The 22,804-nt window shown below is 36.4% G+C and overlaps 1 protein-coding gene across 1 annotated transcript in view; it reads right to left on the bottom strand.

The window, feature by feature from the left end:
- Positions 1-22,804, bottom strand: part of LOC124722409 (Down syndrome cell adhesion molecule-like protein Dscam2) — a 758,217-nt gene that overhangs the window by 328,865 nt on the left and 406,548 nt on the right. Inside the window, exons 8-11 of the mRNA XM_047247577.1 lie at positions 18,242-18,247; positions 10,930-11,081; positions 7,607-7,717; positions 5,691-5,852 (exon numbers count right to left, since the gene is read on the bottom strand). Coding sequence (XP_047103533.1) covers positions 5,691-5,852; positions 7,607-7,717; positions 10,930-11,081; positions 18,242-18,247 — 431 coding nt within the window. The remainder of the gene's footprint in view (positions 1-5,690; positions 5,853-7,606; positions 7,718-10,929; positions 11,082-18,241; positions 18,248-22,804) is intronic.

Here is a 22,804-nt window from a genome sequence, read left to right as displayed (position 1 = left end):
AAAACTCATTTAAGGTGTAGTTTACATTCATCTGGGGAAGCTGAAAATACTAATACATCATGCAAGTAGGTGTAACACTGATTTCATTCACTATCTCTTTAGCAGCCCTAAGGTGATCAGGAGTTGAGTGGTGCATTTGCGGCCATGGAGGGAGCCCAGGAGTGGTTATAATGCAGTGGAATATACCATTATTACTAGTGAACTGGCATGGGTTCAAATGAGCTGGAACATCACATGTGACCTGCACAGTGGCATACACTGTACTGGGCACTGCACTAAGCTCTGCCTGGGCAAGTGCGAATGTGACTGTAGTAATGTGTATGTGGAGTCATAGTTTGCAACAATGTCACATGTCACACTGAGTGAGACTTTCACTTTGGCTACGTGGTTATGCAGGGTGCTAATTTTCTGTTGCAGTTGAACAGTATCAGCCAGATTGTCTGTTCATAATCGTTCCAAGTATAGTAGTTGGAATAACAAATCCACAGATCCCATCAGCATATGTAGAGAGGAAGATAATGAGCCCACTGCAAGGTCCATAGAGAGCATAATAGTAGGTGGTGTTTCACTGCCTGCAGCAAGCATAAATCCCTGGATAATCAATCCGATGGAGATGTACATGACCATGGATTGGGTGAGGTCAGGAACCAACTTGTAACAAGCCATGAAGTCTACCCCAATGACTGTTTCAGTGACTGTCGTGCACAGGAAGTTACAATCAGTTGTAGATTGAACGCCAAGTCGGTTGTGGCAGTGGTAGATCCATGAACTTCAATTACATAATTATTAGTAGCTCATAAGGCAGTCATCAAGTGTGCCAGAAGATGGAGAAGCCTGTACATGAGGGAGTACAAGTCACGTCAGAACCTGTGTCCACAAGGTAAAGTCTTTCTGTTGTGCAGTCGTTAAGATATAACCTGCATGAGGCAGGTGAGTGAGTCGCACTTGAGGCAGTAGAACACAATGTGGACATTAGGCATCACGATGCACTGCAACAGCATGGTGCACACTTGTCAGCCCAGTATATCATTTTGGAAATTGACATGGTTGCTTACAGCTCCAAAGGTGTGCACTGAAACATGTATGAGACCAGCAGTTGACACACAGGTGATGGGGTGTTTTTTGTGCTGTCAGTCAGTCTGGTTTGCACACTGCTGACAAGCATGCAGTCTGCCAGTTGGACACAGACTGAGCAAGTGCTGAAGTTAGTCAGCTATGTTCGGCTGCAGTCAGTGAAGGTGCTTCGTAGGTGTAGCCAGTTCACAGCTGATGCTGTGTGAAATACTGTGCCGTGCATGCATTGGCTGTGTGGTGTGGTGTCTTTGAAGAACTCAAAAATGGCTCTGAGCACTAGGGGACTTAACTTCTGAGGTCATCAGTCCCCTAGAACTTAGAACTACTTAAACCTAACTAACCTAAGGACATCACACACATCCATGCCCGAGGCAGGATTCGAACCCGCGACCGTAGCGGTCGTGCGGTTCCAGACTTTAGTGCCTATAACCGCTCGGCCACTCCGGCCAGCTGTCTTTGAAGAAAGACGGCTTGTTTATACGGTAGTTGTGTCTCCTGATCCTGTGATGTGTTCAGTTGTAGGGCAATCCTCACAGACCTGGAGTGATGACTGGATGAGTGTTGGGAGCTTAAGTAGTCACAGAGCCTATAACACAGCATCAGATGGTACAGTAGGGTTCGCGATTGCATAGAGGTTATGCCACAATTCCAAAAGTGTCCATGTGCCTAGTTCTTCATAACAGATAATCTGTGTCAGCTGCTGTTCTCATGAAAGAGATAAATGTTCTAATATGGCGCACCTCACTGTTGCATACTTGTCGTGAGCTGGAGGGTCCACTTAGGTGTGCAATCAGCATCACAAACTTCATCTGATCGTCAAGGTCATCGTTATACTGCATTATTAACTCCACTGTAGTGAACCATGCCTCGATGTGGAGGGGGTCAAACTCTGGTAGCTTGATTCTATGGAGATGAGTAGGTGTACAGTAGGATTCTTGTAGCAAAATTGTGGTATACGGTATTAAAGTCCCATAGTCCAAGCCTGTACTGGAGTGTCGTCTCTCTTATAGGTGTAGAAATAGCTTCAGGGATGTGAACCAAAGTATTTTGTCCTTCATTGGAAAGCATGTTCTGCTGGATTGTAGGTGGGCCTTGCGAAATGGCAGGCTGTAGCCAGTGGAGCAACTGATATGGAAGGGATGGTTTGCCCCCTGTTCGGTGGAAGTCCAGTAAGGCTTCTAGTCATTGGCTCAAGCTGTCCTTTTTGTGGGAAGTAGTATGACTGGCATTGTGTTCCATCTGGAATGAATGGATTTTGACACGATGCAGGAGACACAGACGTTTCAAGGTTTGCAATTAAGAGACAATCATCATGAAACGTATTTGACAGAGGAAAACTTTCCCAGAAGTGGCAGTCCAAAGCCATTGCATTTGATATGAATGCAGGCTTCACATAGTGCAGGTAGTCTTGAGATGTACACTGCATAATTTCCATCGAGACAGGCACTTGAGAGTCATTAAAGTTTGCAGACTCATGGAAGAAGAAATTTTCCAGTACATTTTCAGTGTTTTGTGAGTAGTTTCCTGCATGTGCTGCACTGTCACACTGTAACCAGTCACAATTAGGCAGCATTGTTGGGCAAAATCAGAAACATGGAAGACGCACAGAAATTTTGCAGTTACGAAAACTCATCAGAGAAGTAATCTAGGGTTCACCAATGTAGACACTGGATACTGACAGTGAGGTGGAGACATGCATACCCAATGTAATACATGTGATTTATTCTAATAATTTATGCACACGTCCATACACACTGAGGTTAGAGATCAGACTAACTAGTCAGCGATGCTGCTACACTATCTGTCACTCCAGAGGGGTTAATGTTGCTATAGGGCGGAGTCCCTACACACTAATGGATGTCTACCTTTCAATTTTTAGAGCTTCTTGGTTTCCTGTCCCATTCAGTGCTAGATGTTTCACAGGAATGACATCTTATTTCTTCCAGTTCCTTTTCTGCCTTCAGTAATCACCTGCAATAGATTTTCATTCAATATGATATGTTCTCAGTGCGTTGTCTTTCTCTTCATAACTATTCTTGATGGATCCTGGTCTTTGCTGACAGATTTGTGGACTCCTTTATTTGTCATTTCACCAGCCATTGTATCTTAAGTAGTCTTCAATATACTCACATCTCAAAGTCTTCTATTTTGTTGATTGTGTTTACTTTTAATGTCATCCTTCCAATTTCCTTCAAAAATCACTTCTAAATTAAGGCTGAATAAAATTGGAACTAGTAATTATCCCTTTCTCAAATATTGATAAGTTTCTATTAAGACAGACACAGCATCATCTGATTTTATGTGCACAGACTGGTTCCAATACACAAGGTTCGAGTCCCGGTCTGGCACAAATGTTCATTGTTGTCATTGAATTCTACAGCTGATGGAAGTCATTATTCACAACTGCAAATTCATCTGATGGGTTCCAATATAAGTTTTCAATAATTTGAGGTGCTGCATTGTTTTATGACTAGAAGCTTCTTTGTAATCCATAAAGCAAAGACACACATGCTTCCTTGTTTTAAGGAAGTACTCAAACTCTTCAAAAGTATTTCAACACTAGTATTATGTGTCATGAAGACCATGCATAGAAATAGAACAAGTGTATATCTATTACTCTCAACAAGTGTGATACAAAGACATTTCGAAAACAGGAAAGGAAGATTAAAATTTAAGGTCTTGTTGATAATGAGGTCATCAGGGATGGAAAAGTTATGTAGAGTTTTAGTTCTGTGAATCTGCTCTTCACTGTTTCATTAAGCTGTTCCTGATTCCAATGGATTCTCACTGTTGAATGCAAACACAACTAAAAATACTTTGCAGTTGTGCCCATTAGTGCAGCACTTTCTGCATGACCACTAATTTTATTGAACTATTAGAATTCCCAAATCTTCTCATGTAGAGATCAGGAAAAAGATGACGTAGTAATTCTGGAAACTCACCACAAAAATGCAGGTGTTTGGGTCCAATCAACAGAAACAGTGACATACACAGAAAATGTTGAAAATGAAGAAAAATTACTGTAAAATAGGAGAATTCACAAAAGATTTTTACTGGCTTCTTCCACAAAAAAATGTTCCTCAAATAAAACTATATTCATACTTCAAAATAAAACAGTGTGTGTGGAATAAATTCTTAGAAATAGCTGGTGCACATTTTCATTGCCACTGCAAAAATAACATTGTTAAAATATTTTCTTATGTGCCATAGGTTCACAGGTGATTTAGTTGACTCAACAGATTTAACCAACATTTTTTGTATTATGGGTCTGAAAGAATAAAGTTCAACATTATCTTAAATACCACAAGTTTTTAGCTGATGTATTTCATTCTACCAATGCAACTATTCTTTTTCATATTACGAGTCAGTCATAATATTTACAGAAATTGTAACTGTGTGTTGTGCCATATCCATGCTTAACAAGAAACAATAGAATTTCTGGCATCAATAAAAATCAAATAAAAAATTATGATAATAGAAACCATGAAACAATACAAAATTATATCATTTACTATGACACCAAGGACATATGTTTTGTATCATTACTTATATTTTTATTCAAATAACAGCAAACTATTAGCTGAACAACAGGAGCAAACACATCTGTAAATCTGTGACAAGGGAATATTTTGTAAGGCATTCACTCAGGATGTGGTCCTTGGACTACCTATTTTCTTGATTTATATCAATGAATTCTCAATATCAATAAGTAAACAGGCATAATATGATGTTTGAAATTATACAAACACTCTGATCCAATTCACAGCAAAGGATGTAACAGGATGCACAAAAAGAAGGGTGCACATACATGTCACAACTAGTAATTCATATTTTTTGTAAATGAATGTTCAAAAATTGTATGGTGAATATTAAGGAAGTCATTTAAAGAGAGTTCAATGGACAGAAAATTAATATCATTACTGAAATTGCACCAGCATACCTGCATAGTCCTTTCTCCTTCTCTACTTCTCTGCTCTCCCCTTTAGTCACCCCCCCCCCCCCCCTGCCCCCATGGCTTGCCAGTATTGCCAGTATAGGGCCTATATCCAAATCTTGGAATTCATCTAGTTTTAATTTATGCTAGTTTCAACACTGTTCCCTTGCTCATTCTCTTCCAGAGTCATTATTCATACCCTTATGCAATTACAATTTGCATTAACTCTCTTTCCATCACTGTCTGGTATTTTATACCATCTTTTGTTTTATTTGCTACCTTATCTACTCCTTAAAACATTTTCTTTAGTTGTTATGTTTGAGTGATTTCTGCGACAACTTATTACCAGTGCCCTGGAATTTAAATATCAGCTGTCAGCTTACTGTTGCCTCTGGTTTCTTTCTTGAAAATTTTGTGCTCTCTTAATTGAAAGAGTAAAATGATATTTCCACAAGATTCAGGAAATACCATCTCCAAGAATGTCATTTTGAAATGTTACTGAGCCCAAGCAAATTTGTATGGCTTGAAACCTGAGAATTTACAATATCAGTATTACATCATAACAGTCTCCAGCTGCACTTCACTCAACAATTTTGAAAAAACATTTTTGGTATAAAACAGTAAGTTATTTGTATATATTTCTAGACTTATCAGTTTGGTTAAATCTGGAAAAAAAACATACCCATTACATTTATCTTGGCTATTCCACTTGAAGCATATCCTTGTTTATTTGTTGCAACACATTTATAAGGTCCATCATCTTCTGCTGATTGTACTTTCTCTATTATAAGTGATCCATTCGGGAAGACTAACTGCCGTCTGTTGTAAGGTAGCTGTCTGTCTCCTAAAATATTCAATGTTGAAGTAGCTTATAATTTTAACAAATACTTAGTTCTAACAATTCAGAACTATGATTTTTGTAATGCAAGATAAACTAGTTTATGCTATCTATAATTTATACTAATCTGAGCTTATATTCTAATTATTTGGACCTAACTGGGTTTTTATTGATACATTTTTACCTCATCATTATTTTCAAAAGTGGAGAATACTTTTTACCACATCAGAATGAATGAATGAGGGAATCTGTTGAATTTCAGGTGTTCATATTGTTATGAGAGCATCCAAAATATAACTGAGTACCAAGATAGATTACAATGGTAGTAATAGCAGGGGAAATGAACAGTACAAATATGAAAAACACTTACTTATCTTGAGATGGAGTTATGTGCATTTTGTATGCCTCTATTAAAGAACAGATATGTCCTGTAGTAGTCCCAATGTAGATAGTTAAAATCAGTTAGTGCTGTCAATCAGAATAATCAGGGATACTTTTCTGACAACTAAGCCTACCTCCTTCTCATGAAGAACTATAGTGATAGCTAAATGATAGTTCTACACACTTCCAAATCATTCCGAACTTCATTTATAAGGTAGGTGTTGATTATTGACACTAGTATAAAGGAAAAATGATTAACTGTTGTGTTTTCTGAAGTTTTTCAAATTATAATTATCTCTGATTACTACATCTGCAGTCATGAGTTAAGTAAGGTAAAATGTCAAAAAGTTAGAAAAAACGTGTTTCTAATCAAGATTATGAAGGCAGTATCAAAAGTAACACAAAAGTGGTCATAACTTCTATATTAAATATTGTATGCCATTATAATTCAACCACATGTTTATAGTGGCTTGTTCCCTTTACAGACATTCCAGAATTCTTTTTTCACTGCAGATGAATAATGGACTCCAACCAGAAGCAAAATCCTGCCACCGAGATGTTTGTTAAGGAGGGTGCAAGCTGTCTGACTCACACAGAAAGCAACAGCATGTGAAGTGATGACACCGGAGTTGAGCTATGTGCACAAATAGATATAAAATATTAGCAGATGGGATAAACAGTGCAATGAAAACCATAAACTGTGGCCACCAACACAAACTGACAATGTTTTAATATGTTGTTCCACATAAAAAGGCACATATATCACAATCTGTGACACTGCTGTACAACCAAACGCGAGTTACACCATACAGAAAATGATGAGAATCAAGCAGTATTGGAAAGTGTGTGAAAAGTGGGTACCTTGACAATTGAAATCTGATTTGAGAGAGAGAATGGTGGGAGTCTGTTCTGGTCAAAGCAAAGAACACTTTTTTTTTGTCTGGTGACAATATAATATGGGAACATATTTTTAAGATCTCTAGACATATACTCATTCCATGGAATGGCATTCACAGGAAGTCATGGACACAGTTTCTTTAAATTTATGGAACAGATATATACCAGCAATAGTGAGGGGCACAATGAAAACTTCAAGTTTAAAGAAGTCATCAGGAGCAAGTGTCATGTTAATGCATGTCAAACTTCTCTTTTGCAACAAATCAGCTAATTAGCAAATTCCGATGTCCTATGGTTATCTGCCCACTGCACAGCTTGGATCTGACAACCTGTGTGGTCGAATGGAGGACAGTGTGCTGGGACAAAAATTATAGGACACTGATGATGCTAAAACAGCAACTTTGTGCATTTACTGATGTTTTAAGTTTCACATTAAAAAATATTTTATTTATTATTTAAAATAAATGTATGTAAATGTTTACCTCTATGCCATGTAATGTTTTCTAGTGGATAACCAGCTGCAGGGCAATCTACTCGTAAAGTCTCTCCTGCTATAGCAGATATTTCACCCATTTCGCGTATGTGTGGTGGACCTGTTCCATTAGCACCAGATACAAAAATATTAACATCGATAACGTGAAGTTTGGTAATGTAAATGTATATTTATTTAAATACTCCTCTAGGTATCCACACGGTACTTTAATGTAACCATCAGCTCTTAGGAGCAATTTATGTGACAAATGAAATCTGTTACAAATGACACTGTCGGCAAAAACCTTTTGTTCCAAATTATTGATTGTTTCTGAATTACACAGTAAAACAGTAGAGAACTGAACTGAATATTTAGAGAGAGAAAGAGAGAGAGAGAGAGAGAGAGAGAGAGAGAGAGAGAGAGAGAGAGAGAGAGAGTGAGTTTGCCTCTTCAAATTTTAGTGTATACATTTTTTGTTACAATACAAAAACTAAAAATGAGTTTGTGAATGTTCAGCAGTATACAATTACCATTACTAAAGATCATATCCTAAATTATTAAAAGGGATGAAAAGCATCAGTACCTCTGCCTGGAGTACTACAGAATTTACTTTCCTTTATATTAGTATAATTAATAATTATTTATCTGATTATACTTACTCTCATTTGTCTGCAGAGAATCAGATGATAATTTATGGCTGTGAATATACATTTAGAAGGTGACTGTCATCATAATTGTGAAAATTTTATTTTTATTGCCAAATGAAATCAGCTTCATTGAGGACACTGTGAATGTCTCCATTTCATATATAATTTTACATTCAAAATTGCTTTTATTATCAGCAACAGCCATACTGAATCTTACTGTAGACTTTTTCTATAAAATTAGACAAACATACCAGTAGCAATTTACACCCTAGTTTCATGGCAGCAACACATCATGAAATGACTCCGCAAAATGCTGAGAGCACTGAGGGGAAATGACTCCACGAAATGCTGAGAACACTGAGGAGCTGTTCTTATCCATAGCTACCTTAACTACAACCTGCAGCTAACGGATAATATCCAGAACTGACTCAGTTGCACTCATACCTAGTTCAACTGCATCTTGACATGTTTAACATGATTACTCTCAGGTGCTTTGGGGCCCACACATGCATCCATACACACAACCATTCTGACACAGATTGAGGGAAATGGACATTCACGTGAAAATTCCAGTTCCTGCACAACATTGGAGGTGGAGTACCACATGTATTGGGCATGATCTGGTCACAACAAAATGTGCTTATACTGTGCATCTTGCCCACTCTGTGATCAATAGTCACACCAATGGCCAATATAAGGTATGACAACTTCTTGGCTATCTCATTTGCTGTGGTGGCAGGAACGTTCTCTCTCCAACACTGAATCTATCACTGATTCCATTGCTCATGAGTATATGCTTTCTTCATTTCAATTGTGATGTCTTATTTTATTCAGAAAGACAATGAAACACAAGTGTGTCAGAAATGGAAGTAAGATTCCTCAGGATTTTCAATATACCATTACAAAAATGTTATATGCTGCAATATTTAATACTATGCCACAAGGCTAATGAGTAATTTCTTTATACAGAATTACTCTGCTCAGTATATATACAAATGAGTGTTTTTAGAATGTAGTCATACAGTAGGAAGGCAGGCATGAAATGTTATTAAATAGAATATGACACTGTATTCACAATCCGTTGGACAGTCTGAGCATCAATACATTCTGTAATCCAGTTTGGTCTATAATAAAAGGGGGAGAACCATGTATTTCAGGCATTTCTATCTGGATATTTCAGCTGTCACATATACATATTTTCCCAGTCTGTTTTGAATACAGTTCGGCACAAATATCTTCATGTAGTTAGTTACAATAAGTGCATTCCACTTGCAGAGGAGGTTCTTACTGAAACTGATGTATGCCAAGAAAATAAACTTCATACTACTTTCATATGTAACTTACAAACCCATGAAAGTAGCAAAAAATTGGAAATATCTGCTTTTTGCAATAATAATTCTCCATCATTTTTGAGTAATTGTTATTTGGTCTTTGTATATGTACATTTTCCCATTTTTCAACACTATTATAATAGAAACTGAATATTTATTCAACGATTATGAAATGACTATAAGAAAAAAACTTCGCAATGTTGATGTTAGATGTAGGTTCCATCAGCTGCTATTATTGGTTTAAAATAATTGTTAATAGTTTCTTGCATTTCAAAATAATTGTTACAGAACCTACATCATGGTAGAACTGTCCACAATCCAGATTGATTTTAAAATCACAATGCTTTGACTTCCTATGATTTTTGGACTGAATTACCCAGCCACTTACAGAATACAGTTTAATGTAGACTGTGAATCAACTGCAACCTGGCACTTTTCCCATTAACAAATCATTTGCAGATGTGAAAAAAAGCAATGAGCAACTAGTGACAATTCAGGTTAAATACCAGACATTGGATTTGTAACACATCACTGTCCCACTAAGTCACATGAGCTTTAGTTAGGACTACACCCATCTTTTCAGGATTGCGGGATAACTCTGATATGTATCTTTCAAAATAGGTCTATTTGTTTGGCTGGCGGTAAAATTATTTGTTCAAAGTTTCTGGCACTAGGTTTGCAAGAGAAAAATAAAGTACAACAATGGCATAAATAAGGAGTTTCTGAATTACTAAAAGAAAATTGTTACAGAAGATGATACTGAATTCTGTGACATGACACAAAACAATCATTAATTTTTTTCCTGCAGAATGCCCCTTCAGTGGTTGTTACTCAGTTCAGAACTGTAACATTAAATCCAGTAAAAATCACCCAATCCTAATTCTTTTGCAAATGAAACAGTTTTAATTTTAGAAACATCTCACTTTCTCAAATTAATTGTTGTAAGCAAAAGCTGGAGTAGTCTACAACATGATGAACAGTTTAGTAATACTTTCAAGGATGCTTTGTTTTATTGCTAATAGCAATTCCACACATACGACTTTTAATCAATCAATGTGAAACATGTCATTATTCAGTGTTTCAGTGCTCACTAATGGCAACCGTATTAACTCTCCTTTTTTATAATGGTGTTACATAACAACAAAATTGTAAAATCATATTTATCTGCTTATCAGATATGCTGCTATGGATAAGAGAAAATAACTTCATAAAAGGATACTATGAGACATAACAGAACTTGTGAAACACTATGCCACTGAAGAACCACCAGTTAAAGCAAAAAATATTTGCTCCTTCCTTGGTACACAGCAATAATGATGCTAAAATTTCCAAGCAGAAATAGTGCAGATACTAACCGTAGACATTAAGTTGAGCATTGTGTTCCACTTCTCCCACTCGATTCACTGCTAAGCATCTATATGTCCCTCCATCTTCAACACGAACACTTGTAATATTCACATGACTAATGACATCCCCATGTGATGGCACATATTGGCCAATTACAAACCTGAAAATTGTGGTTCACTGTAATGCACTTCATTAATGAAACTTCTGTAATTGCAAACAGTTGGTTTATCTCTCAAATGATGCAAATGTAGGCTCAAGTTCTACTAGGTGAATGTTTAAAACTTCTGTAATGACTTTCTTCACACCTGTGACAACATACACTTAACTCATTCTGTTCAGGACATCTGATATAATTATGATAAAATTTAATAAAATCTGAACTCAAATACAACTGTTCAACAATAAGAAGGGCTTCCATAAAATGAAACAATCAGCTTAGTAGGTAACAGTGACTACTTCATCAACTGAAAAATATGTAATAAGTCGGACACACTTATCTTTTATCCTTGGTGTGATTTTCTAGATAAATAAGTTAAACTTGTCACACTGGTGTGAACATACTTTTCTATCCTACTCTGCATAGGTAAACACAGTTTATCACTTCCACTGGCAGTGTCACAGGGACTTGTTCAACAGACAGGTGGTTCTTGTGGCCAATGAAGTGGATGGCTAGCAAAAAGCAAAGCCCAGAGCATGGTGAAAGTCATGTTAAGCATGCTCAAACAGTTCAAGGTTCAATACAAATTGAAAAAAAATGTGAGTATGGTCAAGGTCAATGGTCTCCTGTTATCAGTGGCACATATCAAAGGCTTCGGAGAATAGTGAGAACTTCTGGACAAGTGCAGGGCCATGGTATTTACAGGCACTGTAATGTCATTGGATGGGCCCATGTGAGGTGCCTGTGGATGTGGCAGCACACTCCGTGGCAACAAGCTGAAGCTGCAGTATGAAACCCAAGTATCTCTGGCCTTTCCTCCATATTGATACTTGGGCTGGGTGGGGAATATGAATCATTATTGAATACTAAACATACAACCCACAATAAATGAACTTTTTACACTTCTATTCTATTTTATTCAAGATGGTTACTTGCAGTACATGTTACAACACACTATTTGGAAACTCATTATGTTCCTCTATTTACTCTAGCCAGTCTTCAGAATTATTAGTTGTAGCTCCTGTATATTTTCCTGTGCATTACTGTTTTATTACTTATTCTCTTGGTGTTAAAATTATTATGATGCATTATACATTTGAGGAGAAATTCACAAATGAACTGCTCAGTTATTTTTTCCACATTATGTCTATTTATGGAACACTCTCATATAATAGTGACCCAACTAATGCTTTACCTGGTTATCTGCCAATCATCACTAAACTCGTTATATTCAATCAATACACCGAAAATTGGTTAACTAGATGAGAATTAATATTCTTCTTTTTTATCTTGGAGCCAGGTAAGAATCAGATTAAATGTATAAGGTACTAGCTCCCAGGAAATGGAACATTCAGTTTCATACTTGCTCAGTTTATCAGTACAGTTGACTGAGTGAAGTAAATTTATAATTTATTTGTGTGATTTTATTGCTTTCTTATGTGTAGCTTCTTTACACTACTCATATAAATAACATTATCTGCAAAGTTTCTTTCAAATTTTGTTTATGTGGTGGTTTTCCATCAAGTTCTTTCACTCTGCTGTAGTGTTAGCAGTGCAAAACTTCAAAGTGAATTAAGTAATTTGGTTCTTCCTCTATGGCCATGGTACAGTATTTATGTTACTTTATTTTCCTGCATGAACAACAGATAACATTCGTGGGTGGTTAGTATGAAATGATCAAGGAAAGTAAACAGCCTGTTGTAAATATGAGATGGCAGAAGGTTTTGACAATCCAAGATAGCACCAGGCCCTGACAAAAGTACCTTTATTTGTAAAAATCACAGAGTAAGGGTACTTCACTAGTAGGTTACAGGTAATCTGTATTCTTTTCAGAGGCAGCTTACATGCACAAAATCATTTGGACAACAGGCTGAGTCAATGTAGGAGGAATCAGAAAAATAAAGATAATTCACTCCATATTCAGTAGCCAGCTGTTTCAGCCTCAGGAGAAACTCCAGTTAGCACTCACAGCCCATATCTTAAGAGGCGCTCAGCCTCCTAAAATAACTTCTGTGGTTCATCTTTGCATTCACAAATCATTTCTGATAGCTGACACAAAATGTTGTACCTAATTTTTAATCAGTTTTGCCATTGAATGATCGGATATTAACTGAAATGCAGTAGTTTGAAAAATTTAAAGGACACTTTCTGAAAAATCCTACAATGACTACTTTTGCCAATGTTTGACATTTTTAACTTCATTCACCCTTGAAGACACATTGCTTTTGCTTGAAAGGTAAAAACTGAAATAGTATTGATGCTCGACTCTTATTTATAAACACAGGAGAAGCTTTCTGCTTGCTGAATGATAAAAAATACCAACCAGTCTACAGTCTATTAGGATCCTACTGTCATAGATCTCAAATAAGCAGAAAATGCAAAACAAGTGCACTTGCATTTCATCTTTCTTTTGTCATGTTCTTGTGTTGAATTTTTTTAAAAATATAGCACAGAGGGACAGGCATTAATGTCATAGTCAATTACAAATTGACTCACAGTGGCTTGAAACTGTTATGAAATATCAAACATTCATGAATTTCCAAATGCGAGGGACTCATCACACATGTGACCTGTCTTACTAATGACTCCTGTATTTGTATGACAATGATATGGAGAGATTAATACAGATCTCCATTTCTGGTCTCAAATATGTAACAGAACCTAACTGAGGCACCTGTGTTCATCCATATAAAATGTGGAAGTTATCCATGGTGACAGGATTAATCACATTTGTATCTGTACACTGTAGAATGAACTGAGCTTACCTGCTTTATGTAAGGAATATTCTTGTACACAAATGATGGATAATTTACCACAGAATTATTTTTGGTTCTGTCTCTTTCTTGCAACATATTTGTGTTGAAATTTACTGAAATTCTTGAATCTGTATTTCTGGTTATGTCTTTTGTTAATTCTTACACTGTTTCATTTCTTGATACAAATCGGATTCAGGAGTTGTTAACATCTTTTTCTAGCTACATCACATCACACTGAAATTCTTGAATCTGTAATTCTGGTTATGTCTTTTGTTAATTCTTACGCTGTTTCATTTCTTGATACAAATCAGATTCAGGAGTTGTTAACATCTTTTTCTAGCTACATCACAATTTAAGATTAAGATCAATGTCCATTACAACCAGAGGTAGTAATATGATTGTCATTTACTAATGTTTATAGACAGCATCCACTGTAAAACATTTATTTTGGCAAGCACTGAATTTGTTTTTGGACATCATAAGATGCAAAATTTTATTGAAAGTTTACACTTGATCCATTCAGTTCTTCAGTTTTTGTGCGATTGAGTAATGTTTATTAAAGTGCAGATATATCTGCTGCTAAAAGCCAGTTAATAAGTCCACCTGCAGTACTGCGATATATATGGATGGTCCATTCACAGTTTAAGCAAATAACTGCAATTGAAAATTGTGTTTTTCCCTCTTGAGCTAAATAACGTTAATGTTAACATACCTTAAAATTCAACGAAGACATGATCTGTGTGAGGGACATTTAAGAATGACATAGATTCTTTCCACTTTTGTCTTTGCATCTTCTGCTCCACTCAGTTTCTTACTTTACACAATTGTTCTTTGGTGTTACTATATTTCATGTGTGCATGATTGCAGTATTATTACAAAACCAACAGTAACAACTCACCAAATCTACTACATTTCATTTTCACCTTACAGTTTATTTTCCAGCTTTCCTTATTGATCCCCTGAGGAACTTCAGACTAGAATGTTTGATTAAGACTGCATAACTTTTTCCTGTTTCTTTTTGGCACTGTTAGTTTTTGATTTGTTCATTTTCATTTTTTATATCTTCCAGTCACTGAAAATGGCACTGGGTTTCATGCTTTTACATAATCAAATCTCTTACTTTAGTTACCTGCTAAAAAATTATGTATAGAAGTATTTGCTTTATATTTGAAACTGACAATATAAAGAATGCTTTTCCTTTGATTCAGTGATGCAGTCATTCAAGAACTTTTTAGGATTTGTGCATACACTGTATATCATCAATTCAGTACTGCTTTAGTCACTCTTTCACAGAAGTAGCCTTGGACCTGGAATTATGCAATTACTGGTTCTGTGAAAAAGATAACTTAAGGTAGTTTTAATTAGGTGCAGGGCCCAAATGAATATCTCACCAGAGTTTGTGAAGACATAAGGAATTGAAGCAATGCTTCATAGTTACTTCCCTCACTGCAAAGTTTGACAGAAAGCTGAAGCCTCTGCCACCTACTCGTGGGTACTTGTATGAGTTCACCATTCCACTGTCTCCATTAGTGTTGTTCTTCAACATACTTACTGTTAGTCTGAGTAGGTCCTCTTTTCCAACTGTAATCATGAAACTGAAATTTCTTGTATCTATAGATACTGATATTCAGGGGTTTGTTCAATACTCCTCTTTGCTTTGAAAGTGCTCACTCAAAAGTTTTCTTCTAACTTGCCATTTCCAATTTCTTATAATCTCAGTTTGCACATAATGACTGGCATATTTTAATAAGTACTAACAATCTGCACAGTTTTTGGGAAAATGCTTAATTTTTATAGTCCCAGTTTCCTTGTTTTCTGTATAAAATACATTATATTTTTGATAAATATTGAACAGATTTCCTGCTTAATTAGATACCTTTGTCTAATGTTGACAATGCTCTTTAGGGAGAGTTCCAGTAAAAGTTTTGTTGACAAGTAACAGTGTGTAGTTGACACTTAATCACTAGTTGATTTCTTCAATTAACCATAGTTTTATTGAAATAACAGTCTTTACTTTTCACAGTCATGGAAAGTATCATTTCTTTATTCCAGTTTCACATATCGCATCTACATTTCTCAACTCCTCAGATACATTTATTAAACCAATGTGATATATCAATTGATAGGTGCTCCTCCAATGTGTTTTTTGTGTAGTTCTGTAGCTGGACCGCTATATATAAAGCTCAAGTTCCATTCAAGACAAAAAGTACTTTTCAGTAATTTTAGATTGTATCTTTCTGCTATTTTCTTTGTGACATCACAATTAGGAAATTCTTACAGTTAATTCATTCAGAGTACTTCCACTTGTATAATGTTGTTGAATACATTCACTTGTCATTTCTTTCTGAAACTTTGATAAAGCACACAGCTGAATATAAATACTACAGAAAACTATAATCAGTGTTATTTATGAGCATAGTGCTAGAATAAATCTGAGCCAAGTTGTCATATGCGGCAGACGGGAGACAAAACATTGATTACTGCCCATGTTTTTGTTGTATTTCCGGTGCTTAGGCTTGAACCAACAACATGTGACATTTGTTATTCTTAAGCTGGCGGTCATTTCAGACTGTTGGACACAACATCTTCAGAAGAGTAACATGTTATCTACACATCACTTCCCTTGAGTCATTAGATGTATGACAGTTGCTCTCTTCAGGCTGTTCGTAGTTGGCCTTGTGAAGCTGAATGAATACTGTCACAGAGTTTGAGACCCAAGAAAGGTTAATCAGAAATACAGAATCTTAGGACCTGTTTGTAGTTTTACTGAGTAATGGCTGACTCACACTAACACATTATTATTCCATATACAAAGAGACAAAGTTCATCTTATGCTGGTAGATATCTATTAAGAATAAGAGAGACTGTGGGTCTTATTCTGTCCATGGTTGGAATGATGGAATAAGTTTTTCCACATGATTCCATGAAAATTTTAATTTTTATTGCCTTAATAACATCTGAGGAATGGCAGCAGCATAATATGTTAACTATTGCAACAGGCTACAATATATTTTCGAAGCTTTTTTATAACACTTCTCTTGATTGTCTCTGTCAGTGAATAAAGAACTTATTGCTGGAAATTAATTTTTAACCCACTTCTTCAGCTGGTTTCTTGTTGATTATCACAGCAGATTGTGTGATTGTGTAGTTGAAAGCAGAGTAAGCTCTTGTTATTGTTAATTACTGTAAAGTGATGGTGATTATCCAATCATCATTTCAAAAAATTGAAAACGATTTTTCACCTCTGACAAACTTTTTATCGAGGAAAATTCAATGTTATACAGCTGTCTCACAACAAGTTTGACTTTGGATGTTGTTGTTGTGGTCTTCAGTCTGAAGACTGGTTTGATAAATTTCCCCAAACTACTTTAAGCTGTGCAGGACTCTTCATCTCTAAATAACCTGTTTATGGTATTTACTTCTTGGTCTTACTCCACATTTTTTTCTCTCCAATACTAAATTGGTGATCCCTTAATGTGTCAGAATGTGTCACATCAACTGAGCCCTTCTTTTAATTAATTGGGTCACTAATTTCTTTTCTCCCCAATTCTAATCAGTACCTCCTCATCACTTATGAGGTCTACCCATCCAATCTTCTGCATTTTTCTGTAGCACCACATTTCAAGAACTTCCATTCACTTCTTCTCTGAACTGTTTATTGTTAATTTTTCACTTCTGTACAAGCCTACACTCCATACATATATCTTCAGAACCTACACTCCATACATATATCTTCAGAAAAGACTTTCGAACACTTTAAATTTGTATTGAATGATAACAAACTTCTCTTCTTCAGACTCATGTTTCTTGCCATTTCCAGTCTACATTTTTATCTTCTCTAATGCAGCCATCATCAGTTATTTTACTGGCCAAATAGCAAAAGTAATCTACTACTTTAAGTGTTTTGTTTCCTATCTTATTTCCTCAGATTCACTAGATTTAATTTGACTACATTCAATTATCCTTGATTTCCTTTTGTTGATGTTGGCCTTATATCCTTTCAAGATGCTGTCCATTCCATTCAGCTGCTCTTCCAAGTTGTTTGCTGTCTCTGACTGAATTAAAATGTGCAAATCTCAAAGTTTTTGTTTCTTCTTCCTAAATTTTAATTTCTCCTCCAAATTTTTATTTTGATTCCTTTACTGCTTGTTACTGTAAAGACTGAGTAATACTGCTGATATTCTGCAGCCTTGTCTCACTTCCATCTCAACCATTGTTTCCATTACAAACACCTCAAATCTTATAACTTTCATCTGGTTTCTGTACAAGTTGCAAATAACTTCCTCTATATTTTACCCCTGCTACCTTTGAAATTTCAAAGAGTATATTCCAGTCAACATTGTCAAAAGATTTCTCCAAATCTTATGCTACCTTCTAAGATGAGTAGTAGGGACAGGATTGTCTCACCTGTTTCTACATTTCTCTGGAACCAACCATATCTTCCCTGATGTCAGCTTCTGTCAGTTTTTCCATTCTTATATAAATAATTTGTATTAGTATTTTGGAACCACGACTCAATTACTAAACTTATAGTTTAGTAATTGAAAGGATAAGCATAATTTGGCCCCATATGCAGTGTTTTACAATAAGTTGTGTTTCTCTGAAGACACTGAAATACATCTTGACAAAAAAGCTTCTGTATATGACCTGCTGGATGTACGATAGTATCTTCATTCATCTCAGTGCATCCTCATTGACATCAGTTAGTTCAGTTTCTGCGTACATTGCAAGCATTAGATTTTTATGTGTGCAGCTGGCAATAATTTAACTGTAGGTTTACAGAATTCAGAATATATCTTTCATTATGAGATCAGAGCCATAACATGAGATTTTCATATAGTAGCTTGTACTTCAAAAATACCTAGTAAATACTGATTATAAGGAAAACCAATTCCAGCAAAAGAGGCACTCATGTCATGCATTTGCTAGTCTCCATGTAAAATGCTTGTACTAATGGCACTTCACGTTGAGCAGTAACAATAAGATGTGTATTTCTTATGAGTCACTATCGGACTCTAGCTGATGTTCCATAAAATCTGACTGGTAATGCAGTTTCTTTGGACTGTTATCAAAGCAATTCAATTAGTGTTGTGATAGGAAGAAAGTTATACTCATATTGCAAAAATCTGGATGCAGCTGCTCGAATTTTCCTTTGGAATAAAATGATTTTATCAGACTGTAGTGCAAATTACTAATTTTCTCATAGGTAGTTCAAGGTATGTAAATGTTGGGCAATACCTGACTTTCTTCAGATGCTTTTGTAAGATTTTATGACTATTTATGAAATTAATAATACAAGAGAGAGACTTTCGATGATATCAATACTTCTCTGATGAGAGTTTTTTTACACACAACCACATTTCATTTTACTTGTTTGTTGTCATCTTGTATACAATTACAGGCACTGTTTTACCTTCACACTGAAGTTATATTTTTCAGGGCAGATAAATACAAACAATACTAGTCTGCTGTTTTCTACAGGTTTCATAATTTTGTTTGATATGGGTGTTTCTGATTATTAACAGCCAAACTGCTCAAACATTGTTTCTGCTCAATAGAAATCATTGTTTTTGAGTGCACGGTGTAATCTACAAATTACTACAGTTAAGTCCAAGTGATAATCAACATCTGGATATAATGACTGTAGGTGTGTATGTTCAGATAGGTTGATTGATTAGATTAGATTAGATTAGATTAATAACTGAGAAGAATAGATTTTGTTGGAGCAAGTAGCTCAAAATAAAATGAAACTGAAACAGTGTATTTTGATTTTTGTGAGTTCGCAAACACATAACTGTTTAACATGTAAGAAAAGCTTTTGTGGTAGAAAAAATATCTCACATTTGTCTTAGTATTTAGTTATATTAAGGAGCTACTATTTCCCAGGTACCAGTGTTGACACCTCCAAGAGAAAGATTAAGGAGGAAGGAAGATTAGGGTTTATGTCTGCTTGACATTAAGGCCATTAGAAAAAGATAAACAGAAATATATCCTAATCCAGAGATTCACTTCTGACATAACATTTCATACACAGTTCAAGAAGATAAATGGGACCGATGACTTCATTGTTTGGTCCCCTGCCCCAAACAAAGCAACCAGCCAAGAAGATAAATAATTTATAATTGCTTTGTAAAACATTCTAAACTAACAACTATGCAATTATATGTTTCCTGTTTCAGTATTCTGTTACCTGATGCAACCCATCTTGACAGAAAGTGAAGTTTAATGTGGATCTGAATGGCTACAGGCTGGTCTGCTGAGTCTGTAATGTACCTCGATACTGTTATGTTATCCTATAAACTTCCTTCAGCACAACCATACTGAGAGTTTCATTTCTCCTGGATATTAATAGTTTTTCATATTTAGATAGTAGCCTGCTGATGTAATTACTAATGTAGGATCTGCTTTGATATATAGGCTGTCTTAAATAGGTTATGTGAAATTATTTTTGAGTTTTGGATGGAGATCCCGGTTCTTGATCCCAGACTGAGGCTTTGAGGTTCCTCATACTGACTACATCAGGTGTCTTCTAGTTCAACTCTGTCAATGGTCAAAAGACTAAAAAAAGCCAATGTCTTCTGGGGAGGTTGAAGTTGGCTACCCTTCATCTTGGTACCTGTACAATTGTACCAATGGACACAGGATAAAAATAAAGACAATATCTGTTTTTTATCTGCTGAGGAGAAACTTTCCAAACACATCTAATGAGACACTGATGTTTATACACTACTGGCCATTAAAATTGCTACACCACAAAGGTGACATGCTACAGGTGCGAAATGTAACCAACAGGAAGAAGATGCTGCGATATGCAAATGATTAGCTTTTCAGAGCATTCACACAAGGTTGGCTCCGGTGGCGACACCTACAACACGCTGACATGAGGAAAGTTTCCAACCGATATCTCATACACAAACAGCAGTTGACCAAGGTTGCCTGGTGAAACTTTGTTGTGATGCCTCATGTAAGGAGGAGAAATGCATACCATCACGTTTCCAACTTTGATAAAGGTCGGATTGTAGCCTATCACGATTGCGGTTTATTGTATCGTGACATTGCTGCTTGCGGTGGTCGAGATCCAATGACTATTAGCAGAATATGGAATCAGTGGGTTCAGGAGGGTAATACAGATTGCCATGCTCGATCCCAACGGCCTCGTATCACTAGCAGTCGAGATGACAGGCATCTTATCCGCATGGCTGTAACGGATCGTGCAGCCACGTCTCAATCCCTGAGTCAACAGATGGGAACATTTGCAAGACAACAACCATCCGCATGAACAGTTCAATGACGTTTGCAGCAACATGGACTATCAGCTCGGAGACCATGGCTGCAGTTACCCTTGATGCTGCATCACCGACAGGAGTGCCTGTGATGGTGTACTCAACAATGAACCTGGGTGCACGAATGGCAAAACGTCATTTTTTTTTTGGGATGAATCCAGGTTCTGTTTACAGAATCATGATGGTCACATCCGTGTTTGGTGACATCATGGTGAACACACATTGGAAGCATGTATTTGTCATTGCCATACTGGCGTATCACCCGGTGTGATGGTATCGGGTGCCATTGGTTACACGTCTCGGTCACCTCTTGTTCGCATTGATGGCACTTTGAACAGTGGATGTTACATTTCAGATGTGTTACAACCGTGGCTCTACCCTTCATTTGATCCCTGTGAAACCCTACATTTCAGCAGGATAATGCACGACCACATGTTGCAGGTCCTATACGGGCCTTCCTGGATACAGAAAATGTTCGACTGCTGCCCTGGCCAGCACATTCTCCAGATTTTTCACCAACTGAGAACATCTGGTCACTGGTGGCCGAGCAACTGGCTCGTCACAACATGCCAGTCACTACTCTTGATGAACTGTGGTATCGTGTTGAAGCTGCATGGAGTTGGATCAAATACAGAAAATAGGTGATAAATGAAGTTAAGAACAATTTTTACTAACCAGGTGTTTCAATTATCCAGTCAGGAAGGGCACTTCACCAGTGTAAGAAAATAATAAAGAGCAATATAAAAACGAAACGGGTAACAGCACAAATTATTAATTTAGATTTAATATTAACATCAAATATGATATTTTCAACATGAAATGTGATTGAGAAAGTGATAGTGGAATTCAAATCTAGTAAATAGTTCTGTGGTTAGGGAAGCAAAATATAAACCACTTAAGCAGATGACAATATAGAGAGAAGAACTGGTGAAGTGTGGATTTTCACAGAAAGGACAGAGTTAATCAAATAAAAGTAACAAAATTATTTTAATTGTGTTCTCATTATAGTGAGGAACAGCCTACATATCACTGAACATGAGAGCATAGGAAGAAATAGGTGAAGGGTGCATGTAAATTGATGAAAGGAATTTTTGTATGCAAGATCTCCGAAAAAATTCAGAGATTTAATAGATCTTACAAAGTAAATAATTTTTTGTTATTAAGCCTGCATCTTGTGACATGCCATTTTAAATGTATGCAACCAAGTTTGAGGTATATGGAGTAGAGCATAATGTGACTGAGAAAACATTGTGATTGACAGCTGGGTGGAGAAGAGGGACTATACACAGTTCTCATGATTGCAGATGCAGCAATACTGTCAGAACCTGCTTGGAAAGTAAATTAAGCTAATGTGTAATGAATTGTTCTGTTAACTGGATTTCCCCATGAGTCAGTTAGAAAAATTATTCAATCTAAGTACCTTGGAAACACTTCTTTGCCACTAGTCCATCCAACCAAAATCAACATAATCCCAACATTGAACTTTGCCTCTCCCAATTCATAATACCATCCAACAGTGACTCTCTCCTCTCCCACCTAACCACTCCCTGGTCACCTTCCAGGAATTCCTTACCTCAAACTTGGTGTTGCCACCACCACCAGGTCCATTCCTAAGAACACTAACCTTTCAACTAGAGACAGGACAGCCATACACACCCTGAAAACAGAGCCTCACTTAAACATCGTC

The sequence above is a fragment of the Schistocerca piceifrons genome, chromosome X (genome assembly GCF_021461385.2).
Source record: "Schistocerca piceifrons isolate TAMUIC-IGC-003096 chromosome X, iqSchPice1.1, whole genome shotgun sequence".
NCBI classification, from domain to species: Eukaryota; Metazoa; Arthropoda; class Insecta; order Orthoptera; family Acrididae; genus Schistocerca; species Schistocerca piceifrons.
This window is presented reverse-complemented; position numbering and strand designations above follow the sequence as displayed.